Source organism: Ammodytes marinus (genome assembly GCF_949987685.1).
Source record: "Ammodytes marinus genome assembly, chromosome: 21".
Classification (NCBI taxonomy): Eukaryota; Metazoa; Chordata; class Actinopteri; order Uranoscopiformes; family Ammodytidae; genus Ammodytes; species Ammodytes marinus.
The window spans coordinates 21,119,920-21,139,914 of NC_137225.1; the positions used below are offsets into that span (position 1 = coordinate 21,119,920).

General features: G+C 44.4%; 1 protein-coding gene across 1 annotated transcript; it reads left to right on the forward strand.

Annotated features, from left to right (window-relative positions):
* Window positions 1-1,253: 1,253 nt before the first annotated feature.
* ptchd1 (patched domain containing 1) lies at window positions 1,254-16,810 on the forward strand (the record flags this gene model as incomplete). Its single annotated transcript, XM_080050630.1, has 4 exons — window positions 1,254-1,673; window positions 6,169-6,886; window positions 14,312-15,087; window positions 15,707-16,810. The coding sequence occupies 4 exons, from the start codon at window positions 1,254-1,256 to the stop codon at window positions 16,808-16,810; spliced, it is 3,018 nt and encodes a 1,005-aa protein (XP_079906756.1).
* Window positions 16,811-19,995: the final 3,185 nt, after the last annotated feature.

Sequence of the window (19,995 nt, forward strand, 5' to 3'; positions counted from 1 at the left end):
TTATTGTATCAACAATCGATAGGCTACACACAAATCTAACACAGTGAAGAAGAAATAACCTACAGGTGCATTCACAGAATACTGTAGATGCTGAGATTTCCTATTAAAAAAGAGCGTTTGCATTCAGCTTGGCTGCACTTCAAAATCCATACAATTCCTAGAAATCTCTCTCTCTCTCTCTATCACCCTCTCCCTATCACTCACTCTTTGAGGACCGTGTTTGTTTCTCTGCATTGTACCGGCGAGGACCGGCGAGGGGCGGGGCAGCAAAGGGGCTGAGAGCGGGTCGTGAGGGCGGTGCAGAGAGAGAGAGAGAAAGAGAGGAGGGAGGGGAGAACTGTGCCCGGTTTGAACGCCGGTAATTAGTGACGTGCCTTTTCCCAACGAGGAGAGCAGTCGCTGCTGGGAGGAGAGCATGCAGCCCGGTGGCGGATGAACAGCTGGGGCTCCGTCAAAAATCACCGGGGCGATGAGGGGAGGAGAGGCCGGATGACAGAGAGCCTTCTGCCGCAGAGGAAAACCAGATTAGGCTGATTTGACTAGCGGCGCTCTACCCGGCGTTCCAACCGGTGCGGTGCGTGCATACCTCCTCTCAACTATCCTGCGACTCGCGGCGACCCACCCACTAACACACCTCGACCACCCATCAGGATTGTGTGTTGCTACAGGATGAAGGGTGGAGCTGGACTCACGGAAAACATCTCGATCTGAATGCTATGATCTCCACGGTCGCCGGGTCGGTCGCCCTGCTCCCATGTTTAGGTATGTAGCCTATTACAGCCTGGCTATACAGCGTGTGTGAGTCTCTTCTCTGCAACCTGTCCGAGTGCACAGACAAATAACTACTGAAATCATTAGTCAGCTTCGGGAGGAGGGAGCTTAACAAGTGTAATTATGAGGCCACTTATTTGGCGCTGCGATGTTTTTTTCTTCTGTCTGTTGCGCACAGATTAAGGCACTCAACGCAGCAGGAGGATAGTGGCTATAAAATGTAAAGTAGGCTATCAATATGCCTTTCTAATTCTAACCGCAGAGCAGAGAGACTGCTGGCTCATTTAGAGGCAATTTCTGTCCTTTTGCGATATTTCAGCGGATGAGCAAACCCAGGGGGAAGCGGCGCACCACCTGTGACCGGTGGAGGCTTGGATCCCCCCGGCTGGTGACCTCCTGATCCAGGGACAAATCAGCTAACAGACCCCGAGAGCTACGGAGCCCACCACCTCCACCCATGCGTCCAGTTGCACTTGCCCCTGATGCTCGCCAGTGCTCCTCCGGGGCTTTCCGGTCGCTGGGAGAGGCTCGAGCCGCCGCGGCCGCGCGCTAGGATGCTGCGCCAGGTGTTGCACGCGGGCCTCAAGACGTCGTTCCACACGCTGGGTCGGTTCGTCGCGAGCCACCCGGTGTTCTTCGCCTCGGCGCCCGTGCTCCTGTCCATCCTGCTGGGCGCGAGCTTCAGTCGGTACCGCGTGGAGGATGACGTGGAGAGCCTGCTCGCGCCCAAACACAGCCTGGCCAAGATCGAGGGCAACCTGGTGGATAGCCTGTTCCCGGTGAATCGATCCAAACACGCGCTCTACTCCGACCTGCAGACGCCCGGACGCTACGGGCGCGTGATCGTCACCACCCGAAAGGGCAGCGTGCTAGACCTGGTTCATCTGGACACCATACTGAAGGTACAGTATAGGCGCGCACACGCACGCACGCACTCTCACACACACACACACACAAACACACACTCAAACACACACACGCACGCACACACACACACACACACACACACACAAACACACACACACACACACACACACACACACACACACACACACACACACACACACACACACACACACACACACACACAAACACATAATATACATTTCCATATACTGTAAATTATTCGGTTGCATCCAGCCATTGCCAAACGAGTTGACACAAAGTTGATTATGCTCCACAAAACAATCTCTGTATTTCTCAGTAGGCTATTGTAGCGTTTACAAACTGTTGTCGCCGGACACGGTTGGTGACAGAAGTTACACACTCTAGCTTTAAAACGATCAGTGTTGGTTTATAAAGTTGCTAAAAATAAAATCATACAGAAATAAACTGAGAACGAAGTAAAGAAAAGCAACCAGGAGGATAACTGCTTATTAATCATGGACATCATTTGAACAATTAAACATCTCCGTTTCAAACTTTAAGACATTTTTGTACAATGGAAATGTATAGGATGTTTTATCTTCTGGGACTTCATTAAGTATCGGTATCATAAATCAACGCTGCAATGAAACTACAGAATCCAACTTTAGGTAGCAAATCCATTCCTATTCACAAACACACACACACACACACACACACACACACACACACACACACACATACTCACACAGACAGAGAGGTAAAGGTCAACGTATTCTGCAGGTCGGAGGGCGCGCGCGCACACGCACACACACACACACACACACACACCAGCGGTCTCCCCGTCTCATTCTCATTGATCGATAGTCATTAAGCAAAATAACACAGTTCCGTTTTTCAAATAACCCCCCACAGCCTTCTCCTGATATGAATCACAGCATTTTAATTACAAAGTGGAGTTGGCCTGAGCTTGCAGGCCTTTGCTTTGTCTCTGCGTTGGTATTCCTACATGGATTTATGAGTATGAGCTGGACAACATCCCTGGAGCAATTAGCCAAATGATTTCACAAAGTTTTGCGCTTGTAATCCGAGTTTGCTGACTAATACGCCCGAGACACTGCGATCTACTGTGTAGAGTGTACAGGTTTGCATGTGAGATTGTGCGTACCATACATGTATCGATATGTGTGTGTTTGTCAAATATGGTTGTTGTGACCCACTTAACATTATATAGATGTATTTATATAGGCTACTCAGAAAACAGTACTGGCCCATAGAGGACTGCCACAGTTAAGAGTCAGCCTACTATAGGGCTTTGCATCTTTTACTGCAAACAGGCTTCAGGAGAGGAAAACATTTGGTGCATTAAACAGCTGTGACATTAACTGTTACATAATCCTACCCTATTGCATATCATCAAAGAGGTTCAGGACTCTTTACATTTTGAGTCCCCCACCAGTCAGCAAGTTCCTACGTTTCCCAACATGCCACTGCTGAACTACCCTGTGGTAATAACAACGGGGTTGAACTTGTTGAGTTTGGAAGCATTAGAAGCTGTGGTAGCCAGTAGTCCCCTGTACCACACAGGATTTCCACTTGAAATAACAGTAATAACTCAGTCACGCCCAATGCCCGCACTGCATTCTGGTCTATGTACGCCTCTGTTGGTGAAGGAATCGGTAACTCTTCCTTTCCGATGATGGATAGCGTTCGTTAGCTGATTAATTTGTGTCCGTGCAGGATCTTGTGTCTGTACCTTTGACGCTGTTGTTCAAAATAACTGATTTTCTTGTTACCATAAAACTGCATTGTCCTATGTTTGAAGTACTTTGTGGTGATTTCACATACAGTTCCGCCTTACCCTGCCATTTGGCCCTGGAGCTGGGAGGTTTTGTATGCCCCCCCCCTGAATAGACTCTCATATTAAAATGATGTAGAAGCAATGTTTGTCTACAGCGCAAACGCCTGTCTGCCTGTCTGATCTGCAAAAACACTGATAGGCCTAATAACAGCATATAAACAACAAATTAAACTAGAACTGCAAGCAGTTGTGAACGGGGGCCAAGCCTCCCACGCGACTCGGGATTGGACGTCGTCGTCCGCAGCGCCGGCCCCTCGCTTCACGGAATCCGGGGATGTAAAGTTTTTGAATGTGGGATGTTCGGTGTGGGAGTTATAGCCCCAAACGCGTTTTCTTTGCTTTTTGCGGTTTTGGTGCCCCCTATGGATGACATTCGCAAAACTGTGTTATGTAGAAAGATGCAGCTGACTTGTGGGCATCTGTGGATATAAAGTGTTTGACTGTGGGATGTTTGGTGTGGAAGTTATAGCCCCAAACGCGTTTTCTTTGCTTTTTGTGGTTTGGCGCCCCCTATGGATGACATTTGCAAAACTGTGTTTGATAGAAAGATGTTGCTCAATGTACCGAAGAAGTGGATGTCAAGTTTTTGAATGTGCGATGTTTGGTTGGGGAGTTATAGCAAAATCAAATTGTCAACCTCTCCATTGTAAAGACAGTTTTTTGAATTTTCCCATTTTCCCGCCTAAAGACTTAGGAAATGGCGAAAACAGGCAAAAAAATTGAAAAACTATTTTTTTTAATAAGTCCGGCCCACATAGGAATTTCTTGCCCATATTTTTGCCATAGGCTCAGGTATGCCCCATGATAGTCTCCCTTCAGTTTCAAGAAAATCCCTTTTTTTTTTTTTTTAAGGATTTTTCGCGAATTTTTAAAGCGCTACCGTTTGGTCTTCCGATGGTCGTAGAAAAATTATTTGACTTACTTTTGCTCGTGGGAGTCGGTAGAGCATAATGCTTTTGGTTTCGTCCAAATCGGGCGAAAACTGTAGGAGGAGTATGTTTTGGTGACTGACACAGTTTTCGCGATGTAGCGAAAAATGTATATATACGCAAATGGGCGTGGCCTATCTCAAAAGATGCAGCTGACTTGTGGGCATCTGTGGATGTAAAGTTTTTGACTGTCGGACTTTCGGTGTGGAAGTTATAGCCCAAAACGCGTTTTCCTTTGTTGTGGCGCCACCTAGTGGCTGGGATGTCTGAATTTTTTTGTATGCTGAGAGACCGGGGGTCTGAACTAGTGCTGCAAGTGGCATGTCCCTACCCTTTACGGTTTGGGCTGCAGCACCACTTCTAAACATGGAATAATAATAATAATAAAAGGCCCAGCAAGATCAATAGGGTTCCCTGCCCCGCAGGGCTTGGGAACCGCGTTGCTCTGCAAAACGCGGTCCCAGCCCTACTCGGGCTTGGCCCCCTAATTAATAGCTTCTGCTTTGGCTTCGGCGGGCCCTGTGAATCCATCACTCAGACAGAGACACACATACACACACACACACACACAGACACTCAATCTCACACACACACACACACACACACACACTCTCTCTCTCACATACACACACACTCACACTCTCTCTCTCACATACACACAAACACACACACACACACACACACACACACACACACACACACACACACACACACACACACACACACACACACACACACACACACACAAACACTCTCTCTCTCTCACACACACACCCACACACACACATACACAAAAAACACACACACACACATACTGTCTCTGCGCTCAATGCAGCACTCTCAGACGGGGAGGCAGCTCTGCCCATGTTCACTGTGGCAGAGACTGGCATCAGGCCTGTTGCCTAGTTACCAGCTCTGTGGATGCTGACACTGTTGTCCCTCTCGCCATAGAAACGGAGGAGGATCCGGAGACCACTATTGTTACGCCGTCGTCGAGTGAAACACTCACTCTCCCCCGCATATCTGTCCTTCTTCTTATTCATACATAATATTCACCTAGAGAGTAGTAGGCGAATGAGCCACAGTTTTGCTGCACAGCGAAAAACTTTGATGGAACTTTTTTTTTTTTTTTGCTTCTGCTGCAGTTTTTGCTCACAAAAAATTGGGCCACTTGGAAAGATAACTTGCTTTTGGCTTGAGTGTGTGTGTGTGTGTGTGTGTGTGTGTGCAAAATCAAAACTGCTCAAAGATGGTAGGTCGACCAGTTCAGAAACTGTATTAATCAGCCTACAATAAAAACATACTGATGACCACAATCATCTTCTGAACAGTGAGGACAATTTGTTACCATCAAACCGGAGATATACAATTAAAAAATATAATAAGGTTAGACTGAAGCAATTTTTTGTGCACCAGTCATTCAAGTTTACAGAACTTAGACTGTGTATTAACAGACTTTTTTTCAGCGCACACACAGTACTGGTCATGAGGAGATGTTCCCTGGTTTTGACCACAAGCATTCTCCAGAATCGCTGACTCCGCCTTAAAATAGCATCTGTTATTGTAATGTTTATGTTGAATATATGTATTTTTGGGTCCTTGATGTCTTATCTATTGTCTGCTATCGTCTCTTTTGTCTATGTCTGTGATGTTATAAATAGAGCTGCAGTGCTACAAAACAAATATCACACTTACTTTGACAATAAACTAATATCCTATCTCATCCTATTCCTCTGCACACAGCTCCACCGGAGGATCTACCAGATGCAGGTAACGGTCCCATCCACGGGCTTCAACAGCTTCAACTACTCCTTCTCCTACCTCTGTCTCCCCGACGACAAGAATGTGTGCATCATCGATGACATCATCCGTGCCATGGAGGAGATCCAATCGGCTCGCAGCACCAACCGCACCGCGCCGAACCTGCGCTACCCGATCACGCAGCTGGCGGACGGACGGCAGGCGTACATCGGACACCAGTTGGGTGGTGTGCAAAGCTGGGGGGCCAACGGCGCAGTGCGTAGTCCAGGCAACGGTGCCGCCAAGGGAGAGGGTGTTCGGTCGGCCAGGGCGTTGCAGTTAACCTACTACCTCCAAGCCCACGGCAGCCTCATGGACCAAGTGGCCAGCCAATGGGAGAAGGCCTTCTGTGCCGAGTTGCAGCATTTTGCGGAGTTGCACCCGAAGCTTGGGTTGTACCCTTCCACTTCCTCTTCCCTGAGAACGGACTTCCAGTTTTCCTCTGTGCTGGCGCGTCACCCCCTGTTGGCCAGTTTGGGGGCGTGCGGCGTGCTGGCGGTTCTCTGCTGCTCCATGAGGGACTGTGTGAGGTCTAAACCCTGGTTGGGACTGCTGGCTCTGCTGTCCATCACACTGTCTGGACTCACCGCAGCGGGGATACTCAACCTAACCGGGGCCACATACAACTCCACGTACCTGGGGATACCCTTCGTCATGCTCGGTAGGTTGAAAACTGAAAATAAATTAATTAATTGTTTTATATACTTTTGGAAATACAGTACAGACACACTTTAAAGCACACAACCCTCAACCAAAATAGCAGCAATTGGGTTGGGGTCAATTGTTTTATCATAAATGTATGGGAAGGTTGCAAAGATACAGCCCCAAAATGTAGTCAAAGCTAGTACTTTTGATGGTAAAATAACAAATGCAAAGATGTTTTTGACCTCATAAGTCAGTATGTTGTATGTCTTGAACTTCTGCTTTTTGAACAAAGGGAGGTCTTAGCAACAAATAATCCCAACAAAAAAAAACAATGGATTAAAGCATTTCAACTAAAAGTGAAGCTAAGATATGGACGGAGAACATGCCATTTGCTTTTATAACACAGGGTTTTACAGTCTGCTTTTTTTAACAATATGTCATGGGTTGTGCAGATGCCGGCCTAAGGCTAAATGCCATTTCAAAGAAAACAGATCATCAGAATGACTCATAAGTGGTGGGCTTAGGGGGGTGAGAATGATGGCACCGACACTAACATTTTATGAACCTTTCTTTTTTTCTTTGCACAGTTACTCCCTCTCAAGCAACAAAATAATGTATTACTTTTATGTTCAAATGAGTGCAACACCATGAATGAATGCCCTATTTCCCGTCATGGTGAGACGGCACGTAATATGATCCATTAGCCGCACTCCATAGCAGTTATTGTAGACCCAATGTGACGACTATGACCACTTGAAGTATATCACAGCATGAGACACCGAAGTAGAGATGCACCAATTCAAGTTATTCTCTCTCAATACCAAGAACCATGCCAATAGAAAGTAGTGCTCTCTTTTTTCCCTACGTAGATTTAAAATGCGTGTCTCTCGCTGTGCGGAACTAAATGGATTCTTTTTTATGTAGGGAGAACATGAAGCCATGGATTTGTTGTGGCACTAAAAACCGAGAAAGTGGCCAAGTGTGACTCCGTAGATGTGAATTATAGCAGGAAACCACTGACATTTTATAGAGAAATGGAGAAAACTGTATTTAATGTGGATCGATCGCATCGCAGTCTTAACGAGGTCAGCGTTCCCTCATCCTTTACGAGATGTGGACTTTTTACCCAACTTTGATTGGGAAGATTAACCATCATTTACAGAAATGTTGCAGACTTGACGTCATAGCGCCCATGACCGAGGTCCTAAAGGGGGCCACAAATCTGTTGCGTGGACATCTTCATTTTAGTGGAGGAAATAAAATACTTTAATGAGTTAGTAAGTCTTATGGTGCCTGCAGCGGTGTTATCGTATAACTGATACACTTGCATCGATGATGAACTTGAGATAAATCCAATTTTTATTTATTGTGGTTCCTGAATCAATGTTGTTTGTTGTTGTCCAAAATCTGCTGACATCAGTAGGTTAACAAACCATTAATTTTTGACTATGTTACTATGTCACAGGAATTTGTGGTCTCTTTATTGACTGCTCTGCCATGTCTAAATGATTAGCCGAATAGTTATCCAAAGCGTGTTTTGTTACTTGTTACTTATGGGTGCCTGTGTGATTCTCATGAGAATGTAGGGGGCAGACAGAAGAGAGAATTCTAGTCACAATCACATTTAAGTAGACTGGTTATTGAGGACAAAATGCCAGTGGATAATATTTTTTTTAAATTTGTTTTTAAAATATTACATAGTAAAGCTTTGAAGTTAATTGAATTAATTTGTTTAGACAGTGATACTATGAACATTGGATCGAGGGCAAACAGAAAAGCAAAAAAAGTTCAGACACAGTAAATTAAACATTTAAAGAACTAGGAGCAGAAAGTAAATGCATGTCATGTGTGCTGCATGTTAAATACTGTATGTGCCTGTACATAACCACTCACGCATACATGTTGTCTCTCTATACCATAATTACTCTGTAGAGTGGAGGAGAAGAGGATGCTGTTAGGCTTAAAATAACCAGAGAGGGAGCAGGGGGAGTAACGGAGTGGGGGGCTCGGTGAAATATGGCTCCAAATGGGGGTCGAGAGAAAGAGGGAGGGACAATCTCTCAGAGGAAAACGAAGTTAAAGTGTTAGTTAGAGAGAAGGATGGAGAGGCACGGAGGCTTTCTGAGAATCTAGTGGGCGGATAGAAAGAGGTGGGAGGATAAGAAAAGAAAGATGTTGTTACACAGTAGAGATGAACAGGAGAAATAAAGTACGTGGGTTCTTAACACTTTGGATCTTTTTCTCTTTCAGAAATTGGACACGAGAAATGTTTTCACAAAGGGCTTATTAACTTGCAAAGCTGGCTCTTAAACAAATATTGCTTTTTGAATGGGTTTGTGTGTGAAAGAAAGACATATTGTATTTGAAAGGGTAAGGGGTTTTGGAAACCATTTTAATATGCCTCAGTCATCAGTGCATTAATTTACTCACATTTTCCATTTTCTCTCTGCATTTTAATTCATACAAATCCATGTTTTTGTATCACTGGACAGGAATATTTTGTCGTTACTAACCAAAATGTGTACTGCAATTATCCATTAAGTACAGAAAACTGTCCGTCATAGTCTTGTTAACTTGTTAAGACGATTGATAGTATGATAGTTGATTAATCTATCCAATCCATACAAAAAGGACATACTACTTATATATTGGCTTCCCCAATGTGATGATTTGGTATTTCACAATGTCTTGTTTTTAATGATTTTATGATGATTTTCTTTTATGCTTTGTAAGGTGACCTTGGGTGTCCTGAAAGGCGCCAATAAATTAAATGTATTATTATTATTATTATTATTATTATTTTTTGCAAGTGTCTAACACTAATGATGTGCCGTTTGGGAGTTGCCCATGCGTAAACCTGGATTTTAATGCATTGTCTATGCATGCTGTTAAGGGAATGGCACCAAAGTCCGGCTGTCTTGAACAACTTCACACTTAGCACTTCACTGCCTTGGGTCCTCATCAACCACTCCCCCCTTCCCCCCAGTGTGAAGTAGATTGGATGTACAGTTGATAAGCCCAGAAGGCAAGACATTTGAAGGACAGAAGGACATACATATAGATAGACAGTCACTAATACATGATGATTGGAAGTGGAATGATTTCAGACTGATTTCAAACCCTCCCCTAGTATTGTGATTCCTATATTGAAAATGTACAAATTGGGCGCTCCGGTGGCGTAGTGGATAGAGCGTGTACCATATTGGCTCCGGCCTTCGTTGCAGTGGTCGCGGGTTCAAATCTGACCCGTGGACCTTCACTGCAGGTCATCCCCCCTCTCTCTCTGTCTCCCCATTTCAACTCTGTACTATCTAATAAAGCTTGAAAAATAATCTTAAAAAAAAGAAAATGTACAAATCATATCCATATCAATTGTCACTCTTACCTTAACTAACAGTTTAAACTGAGGATTTTCAGTATCTGAAATACACTTTTGCTATAACAGAAAAATCAATAGATTGAAATGGTTCTGGTAGACAAACACCCTTATCTTATGGGTATTTTAGTGTGTGTGTGTGTGTGTGTGTGTGTGTGTGTGTGTGTGTGTGTGTGTGTGTATGAGTGCATTAGTCTGTCTTAAGTTATGGTAAAAAAATAATAATAATCCGCGGGCAAGTGCTGTCCTCAGCCTCTCTTCTTCCTCCTACCTTCTCTCTGCAACATTAACCTCCTCACCTCATCCACTGTCATTCACTGTCTAATTTAATTCCCCTCTCCATTCAAACACAGACACAGACACACACACACACACACAAACAAACGCAAGCAACAGATATGCAGACTTGTTAGCACCCACATGTGAAGTTTTGGTACATTATGACTCTGCTAAGATGTTAAGTGTATCGCCATGGTGAGGTCACTGGGGACAATGGGGGGTGGGGAGGGGGTGTTCATGTGGCATTGCTGACTCACAGATACCATAGTAACCAGAGAGAAAAGTATCGAAAATCATCTGCTGCAGGGATATATACTCATCAGTCATCAAACACAAATTTGAGACTGGACAAGCTCATGGAGAAATATTGAATACAGCATCACATAAATGTTAAAACCTTTTTCTTAAAACTGATGTTTGAAGCAGTAAATCTCTTCAGTAAGTTTAATTTCATCAAGCAATAAATTATTCCTGGAAATATAGTTCATTAATATTGGATTTCATTAATTAATGAAAACTGGGTGTGAGGTAAAGTCCTGACGCTGCTGCAGTGTTCCCATTTATTGACCAGGATAGTTTTAATCACAAGAAAACAGCGTTTCTATGGTGTGTTACATGTGTGATTTCACATATTTTGTGACACATTTGTAATGTTTTACTGAAACAGGATAGGGGTGTGACATTATGCAGAGAGGACTGTTCAGAAGCAGACAGCCTGAGTTATTACAGTTCCCAGTGCAACTCTGTGATTCCTCAAAATGGATAAATTAAATCCAAGTTGGGACCAATAAAAGCTTTTGGGAATTCCCTTTTTTATTTGACTGTCATTGTGACTTTAAAGTTATATCTTTGTCTTTGAATACACTTCTTTCTCCACCAAACCAGTAGGCCTACATAAGTTTTCTGCCTGTGTGCAGTTTGCAGATATGTTAAGCCGTGCTGTAAGCGTAGCATATCTTCAGTTCCTCTTTCTCTCTAAAGAGAGGTAATATATCATTAAACCGGCATTATGACAGACATACAGTCATATGAAAAAGTTTGGGAACCCCTCTCAGCCGGCATTATAATTGACTCTGCTTTCACAAAAAAAATATAAAAGTGGTATGTCTTTAATTTACCAGGAACAGTTAAGTACTGGGATGTTTTCCAAACAAAGATTTTTTGAAAAGCAGTATTTGGTTGTATGAAATAAAATAAAATGTGAAAAACTGGCTGTGCAAAAATATGGGTACCCTTGTGGTTTTGTTGATTTTAATGCCTGTAACAGCATGTAAAACTGATGACTTTAAACACAAAGTTGGTTGGATTATGTTGTTAAGCCTTGAACCTCATATAATTGTCTGTTTAATCATGTGAAAATGTATTTTAGGTGCCTAAATGCAAGTTGCACTTCTCTTTGACTCTCTGCTGAAGTGAGACAGAATGGGATCATCAAAACAGCTCCCAAAAGATCTGAAAAACAAAGATTGTTCATTGTCATGGTTTAGGGGAAGGCTACAAGAAGCTTTCCCAAAGGTTTCAATTGTCAATTTCGACTGTAGGGAACGTTGTCAGGAAATGGAAGGACACAGGCATAGTGGCAGTTAAACCCAGGCATGGCAGACCAAGAAAAAAACAGGAGCGGCATAGGTGGAGGATTGTGAGAATGGTTGCACACAACCCACAGATCACCTCCAAAGACCTGCAAGAACATCTGGCTGCAGATGGTGCATCTGTACATGGTTCAACAATTCAGCGCAATTTGCACCAAAACATCTGCTTTTTATAAAGACCAAATAACTTAATTTTTGTCTCATAAGTCCGAAGCATTTTCTTCCAATATGAAGCTGGCTTGTCTAAATGAGCTTTTGCATACTCCATGCAACTGTATCTGTGGCGTGGGCGCAGAAAGGGCTTCCTTCTCATCACCCGGCCATACAGATGTTTTGGTGCAAATTGCACTGAATTGTAGAACCATGTACAGATACACAATCTGCAGCCAGATGTTCTTGCAGGTCTTTGGAGGTGATCTTTGGGTTGTGTGCAACCATTCTCACAATCCGCCGCATATGCCGCTCTTGTACTTTTCTTGGTCTGCTAGACCTGGGTTTAACTGCAACTGTGCCTGTGTCCTTCCATTCCCTGACAACGTTCCTTACAGTAGAAATTGACAATTGAAACCTTTGGGAAAGCTTCTTGCAGCCTTCCCCTAAACCATGACAATGAATAATCTTTGTTTTTAAGATCTTTTGGGAGCTGTTTTGATGATCCCATTCTGTCTCACTTCAGCAGAGAGTCAAAGAGAAGTGCAACTTGCATTTAGGCACCTAAAATACATTTTCTCATGATTAAACAGACAATTCTATGAGGTTCAAGGCTTAACAACATAATCCAACCAACTTTGTGTTTAAAATCATCAGTTTTACATGCTGTTACAGGCATTAAAATCAACAAAACCACAAGGGTACCCATATTTTTGCACAGCCAGTTTTTCACATTTTATTTTATTTCATACAACCAAATACTGCTTTTCAAAAAATCTTTGTTTGGAAAACATCCCAGTACTTAGCTGTTCCTGGTAAATTAAAGACATACCACTTTTATATTTTTTTTGTGAAAGCAGAGTCAATTATAATGCCGGCTGAGAGGGGTTCCCAAACTTTTTCATATGACTGTATGCTCTAAAAGAAACTGCAAGTTGTCAATAAAGCTGCATTTACATATTTTTTGGGAACAATTCAAGCCGTAAACACATCATTTACACATTATTATCTCATGAAGTTGTCATGGCAAGGCATACAGCCGACTCATCAGCAGAGAAACATTCTTTTGTAGTTGTGTTTCTGTCCAATTCTGACACCTTTTCTCCTTTTAAGAACGGCTTCGGCGTCTATCTGTCCGTATCTTTAGAGGCTAAATATTCCACCATGTTCATAGCTGCTGAATCTGTCTCGGTGCTGTTGGGAGCTGGGTGGGTAGTCCACTGTGGGGTACTAAGAGCTGTTTTGTAGTTGAAAAAAGTTGGATGAAAACCACTAGGGTGCAAATAAATGCTTCAAATGAAAAGAAAATGGGTTGTCTGGAAATTAGCTAGTCTGTATGTTTGAAGACTGAGACACATGCTATATTTGTGGGCTGTAAAACCCAAACATTGAGCTGAAATGTTTATTGCCCACCTCTTTCCTATTACCTAGTCATTTAATGGTTGTAGTCTAAGTTTGTTGAGTGTTGCTTTAAGTGTTTACTGTATACGGAGACCTTGAAATATATTGTCTTGGTAAATGGGTAATGAAGCACATCCTCCTTAAAGGTCACCTATTATGCAAAATGCTCTTTTTCACGGTTGATCAACATTGATATGGCTCCCCGGTGTGTCTCCAGACTCCCAGAGTTTGAGGTAAAAAACAACCCTCTCTCTTTTTCTCTACCCCCACCTTTCTGAAATCCTGTGTTCAAAAACCCAAGTCCGATTTATCTACCCTTATGACGTCATAAGGGGCTAAGCCACGCCCCCTCATTACCAACCTATCTTAGCACTACCTCCACCCGTGATTAGCACAACCCCAGATACCCCAGAATCTACAGTAACTGGCAGATAGATTCAAACCGACAGTTAGATTCAGGGCCAATCAGAGCAGACTGGGCTTTTTGAAAGGTGGGGCTTAAAGAGACAGGCTCTAAAACGGAGTGTTTCTGACAGAGGGTGAAAAGAGGAGAATCACTGGACACTGCACAATTACAATTTTGAACTTAAAATTAGCATAATATATCACCTTTAAATCTAACAATCTTCCTTCTCTGCTTCAGGCCACGGGCTCTTCGGCTCCTTCGAGATCCTGTCGTCGTGGCGGCGGACTCGCGAGGACCAGCACGTGAAGGAGCGTGTGGCGAGTGTCTTTGAGGACGTCATGTTGCGTTTCTCTGGCTCCACCATGCTCCACCTATTGACGCTAGGCCTGGCCGCCTCTCCTCTCACCAACATGGAGGCCGTGCGTCTATTCTGTCGCACCGCAGCCTTGGCCGTCTGCATCAGCTACGTTTACATGGTGTCCTTCTACGGTTCCTGTCTGGTCTTCACGGGATATTTAGAGAATGGATACAGGCACGGCTGCTTCTGCCGGCGGGTCCCCAAACCGGACCGACTGGACTCCAAACCGGCCTGGTACCGGTGTCTCATGCACACTCGCTACCAGGACGAGACTCAACCAAGCCACCCACCACATGGGGTTCCTCACAATCACGCTCACACACCTAACCCCAACCTAACGCACACACATCCACACACACAACCACACCCACACCCAAACCCACACCCGCCTAACAACCCAGCCGTGGCGCACGGACACGCCCATGTGGCTAACTCCACACACGCACATCCGCTCCCACATCCGCTCCCCAGACCGCCCCCACATCCGCTCCCACACCACACAGCAAACACAGACCCTCATCCTCAGGACTCGCACCTTTTGCTGGGGTGTGTGAGACATTGCTATGGAGACTGGATCACTAACACCTATGTCAAACCGTTTGTGGTTCTGCTGTATCTGGTTTACATCTCCTTCGGATTGATGGGCTTCCTACAGGTGAGGCAACAACACAACAAACACACAACTATATGGCCATGTTTGTGCAGACATCTTACAATTGTGCTTAATGTCAATACCTGCTGTCCAAGTCTCAATATTGATCTAGTACCCATATTGGAATCATGACCGATCATGTCCTCATCTGGGGTATTTTCAATAGACACAGACCATTTAGTTTGAAAGGCTGCGTAATGTGAATTTATCAATCACACCATTTTCTGTACTATTGTACTAATGTACTATATGTAAACATACAAAAACTAAAATGTGGCACAAAAAGGTCCAGAGGTTTGCACATTTAAAAAACATGTGTCATATGATTTGTGAAATAACAAATTTACACAGAGATCTATTCATCAGTGCTTGCATGTCAGCTGTTTAATTGACCATAGCTTCATATTTTTTTTAAAACATTCAAGGAGACCATAGTCCATGACCAAATCCATGACCATGTCCATTCCGGTTCTATTCCTTTTTATTTATTTTTTTTAAGATATTTGTTTGTTTTCCTCAATTGTTTTGGTCATTACATTCATGTGAACAATAGAGTTGAGTGCCAGCTTTATTATATCACACATTCTGAACCTGTAACAAATGTGTTTTCTGTTGTCCACAGGTGACCCAGGGTTCTGATCCCAGTGCACTGGTCGCTATGGACACAGCGACGGTACTATACACCCGTGCCCAGCAGCGTTACTTCAGCTCTTACTCGCCCGTCATTGGATTTTACATCTACGAGAGCGCCCCCTACTGGAATGCCTCGGTGCAGCGGGACCTGCTCGAATACGCCAAAGGCTTCCAACGAATCAGCTGGCTGGAATCCTACCTGAACTACCTATCGGACCAAAACCAATCCACCAGCCAACCGCGGGAAAACTTCACCCGCACGCTACGCCACTCGTTCCTCCGCGAGCCTCAGTACGCGCACTTCGCGGACGACATCATATTCGCGGAGCGCGGCCAGGGGGAGGAGCCTGAAGTGGCGGCATCACGAATATTCCTGGTCGCCAAGACGATGGAGAACAAGCGCGAGGAGATGTCTGTGCTTTTAGACACACTGCGGCGCCTGTCTCTGACCTCGCGCGTCCGTTTCCTGATCTTCAACCCGTCGTTCGTCTACCTGGACCGCTACGCCGCCGCGGTTAGCTCCCCACTCAGACACTCACTGCTGGCGGTGCTCTTCCTGTTGGGGCTGTCGTCGCTGGCCGTGGTTGAGCCCCTTGTGTCGGTGTGGATGGGCCTCACCCTGCTCTCGGTGCAGTTCGGGGTGCTTGGCTTCATGACCTTGTGGGGGGTGGAGCTGGACTGCATGTCTGTGCTGTGTCTGATCTCGGCCCTGGGCCACTCGGCGGACTGCAGCGCCCCCATGCTGTGCGGATTTGCGTCGGGCCGGGGCGACAGCAGGACTCGCTGGGTGAGAGTGGCGCTGGAGAGACATGGCGTGCCCTCGCTACAGACACTCATATGCTACAGCGCCGCCCTGGTCCCCGTGGGCTCCGTCAGGTCCAACCTGACCAGCACACTGTTCCGCTGCCTCGCCCTCACGGCAGGCTGCTCGGCCCTGCACACGCTGGCCTTCCTACCCACTTTACTCACCTTCCTGCCCCCCTCCAAGACCAGCGGACAGGACGGGCCCGAGGGAGAGGGCCAGAGACAAGAGGTGGAGTGCGTCGAAATGAACGACAGCACCCGAGTGGTGGACCAGATCACCACTGTCTGAGCATGTGGATGATGATGAAAATGATGATTGGGCGTTTTTTTTTTTTTTTTAGGGGGTGGGGGTGGGGGCCCCTTGGTTGCCATGGTGACAGCCGGGCTGGGGAATTGGTTTCATTGTAGTCTGAGCAGCCGCTGTGCATGCTGCAGAGAAGAATGCGTATATCTCTGTGAAAGAGAGCAAGAGAAAAAGACGGTGTCACTGTCGCAAATAGAGGGAGAAGGTCGAGAGGAAAAACAGATTCAAACAAACAAGTGGAGGGACAGTGTGTGAGGTTAGTGGAGACATGAATGGGAGTGAGACGCTGGGTTTCCAATGCAGTGTATCCATGGTTACCTGCTTGTTGCTAGTGCTGTGTGGCATGTGAATGAGCTCGTTTCCCAAACAGCCAATCAGAAGTTGCGGTTTAACCAAGGGTCGAGCAACCCCCCCCCCCCTACCCCTCAACCCCCCGGAGACGTGACGTTATCCATAAAAGGGAAGTGCCACATTTTCCATGTCTACAAAATACCTTCTGCTTCAGATCTGATCACATTGTTTGGCTACCGCTGTCTTTTCGCCACATCACGTTGCACAAATACAGCTAAAATGACATGAGGCAATCATCTGTATGACAAGAGTATTTCTACTTTAATGCTGGACAAATAAAGTCAAATCAAGAAAAATGCACTTGTAAGTGGTTTTGGCTTCGATGAAGGTTATAATATTTTGAGTATAGAAATATGGCAAATATACACAAACAGTACAAAATTGTGTCAAATGGTTTGAAACATCTGCAAAAGGAACAGTTTAGGATCAGAATAATGACTCCGACTTTTTGCAGAGTGCCTTGAATTCGAGGTAAAAGGTCAACGTTGAGGTAATTCCACATCAGACACTAAAATGAAGGGTGCAACTACTGTGAAACTTACTGCAACGTTGGGGCTAAGGATCAGTATGTTAAACACCTAGGCCACAGTGTAAAAACGAACAACTCACTTAAATAAATAATAAAAGGTGTTTTCTCACTGTAGCCGTGAAGATGGTTAAAGCCGGGTGTTATCGGTTGAGGTTTTGAGGAAATCTGTTTCTGAGATGTTGTCTTCACACCAAGTCAGTAGAAGTGAATGGGACTAAATGGGGATTTGATTATTTTGAAACATTTTAAAATGGTACAATATGACAGTGGAACGATTAAAGAAAAACAAAACAAAATGAAAATATTCGCTAATATATTTAACAAAATCTATGTATCAATACAAAAAGTGTGTTCCAAATGGACACAGGATGAAAAACGTTTCTAGTCCCAGCCCTTCTTTAAAATTCACTATACTATACACACACACTATTCTAATATGTTTCTCCTCCCGTCTTCCTGACCCATACATCAGTTTGATTGAATGTATTGTTCTCCGTTATCCTCCTGCGATTCTCTCCCTTGAACTGATAACAATCTTGTTGGCTTTTTCTCTTTCATTCCTGCATTCACCTCTGTGTGTGTGTGTGTGTGTGTGTGTGTGTGTGTTTGCGTGCGTGCGTCTGTGTGTGTGGGTGTGTGTATATGCTTCCTATTGTTAATCCATGCTGCTCTCTGACACTTGCACCTGAATGAAAGTACTGTTAAGAATCTGCACTCCTGCGCCACAGCCGTCAGTAATTCAGGAGCGTGATCTCTCACCATCTTCCCACCCGCCATTCTCCTCCAATTGGTTTTCCTTGAGAGCTCATGCACGACCCCCGAGCTGTTGCTGCCTCTCCTAACTGCGTCATCCTTTGTAGAAAAACACGGTTCCAACACAATTACAGGGCTGATTACAGGATTCTCTATGTATAGCCCACACACACACACAGACCCACACACAAAGAGAGTGCTCTGGTGCGTGTCAAAATGGTTAATTGTGGGGGAAATTTACCAAACTGAATCCAGACAACAGTCAGTCACATAGTGTGCGCCTTCGGAGCAGATGTCAAACAGAAAATGTGTCACGATCAAATAATGGAAATCAATCTCAATCCTTTCTTCCCTTAAGTGGCAGCCAATTGGTTCCCACTTAAGACTGAGCTCTCGGAGGTAAAAAAAAAATAAAACGCCTCCGGGAACACGTCCGACACAAATCAATCGTGCCGTCAATCCAATCGCACTAAATCAATGTTAGAGCTGCAGAGTTTTCATTAAGGAATGTGAAATTGATGGGCTGCAATTACCTTTCATACACAATAAATACACAAGGGAACAATAGGGGGGAATTGTTTGAAGGACAATGTTTAGCGTGTCGGCATGGGAATCTTTGCTAATTGTCGCTTAACTCAAATGACTTCTGAGACAGATGTGAATGTCACTCGTTATACGGGTATTTAGGATTTACAATTTTCAGGTATAATTTGATATTGTCAACATACTGTATATATTGCTGTGTTAATTTAATTTAATTTTGTTTGAGTTGATGGTCAGATATGCCAGATGTTCACCCTGTAAACGATGTGACTTCTTCTTCTATGGTGTGCTATAGCATTACGGCTTTCTTCTTTGGTTATTCCGGAAAATGTACCCTCCAAAAAACTAAAAAGGGATATTCCAGCATCCCCGTTACCGCCATCCACCAAAATACTTTTCCTACTGCTCATAATCTTAATTTCTGTGATTGTATAATACTGTTCAGTAGTTCCTAGATAATCTGAAATAAGTACCCAAGGGAAGGAACCTTTTTTTAAATAAGATTATAAAATAAAATTGGCCAAACATCTAAGGTCCTTGGTTTCTAGAGGTTGAAATGTTTGATTTTCTCAAAAGGTCATTGGCCTTCTGGGTAAAGGTCCCAGGATGTAAATGTCCTATAAATTCAACACAGGCTTTGCTGTATCGCAAAATGCAGTACGTTTTGTGAACAGGTGCGGGGATCTCACTCTGAGAAAATCTTGGCAGGACACTGAAACTTAATGTTCTCAAGCTGTGACCTTTTTTATGCACGGGACTTTCTGACTGCTAATGCACTCTTAGAGACAGGTATAGGCTCTTACCATAGCATATGCACATCCACACCTCTTTGATATTCACAGACAACGCCGGCCATATGCTGTAAAAAAAAGAACAAGAAAAAAAACCTGTGGTGGGCTAAAAAAAGCAATTTTTGCAAAGTTGTGATGTGCTGTCACTCTCAAAGGATGGTTGAAAAGAGAGACACTCAGGGGTGAGTGTGTTGGTGATATTT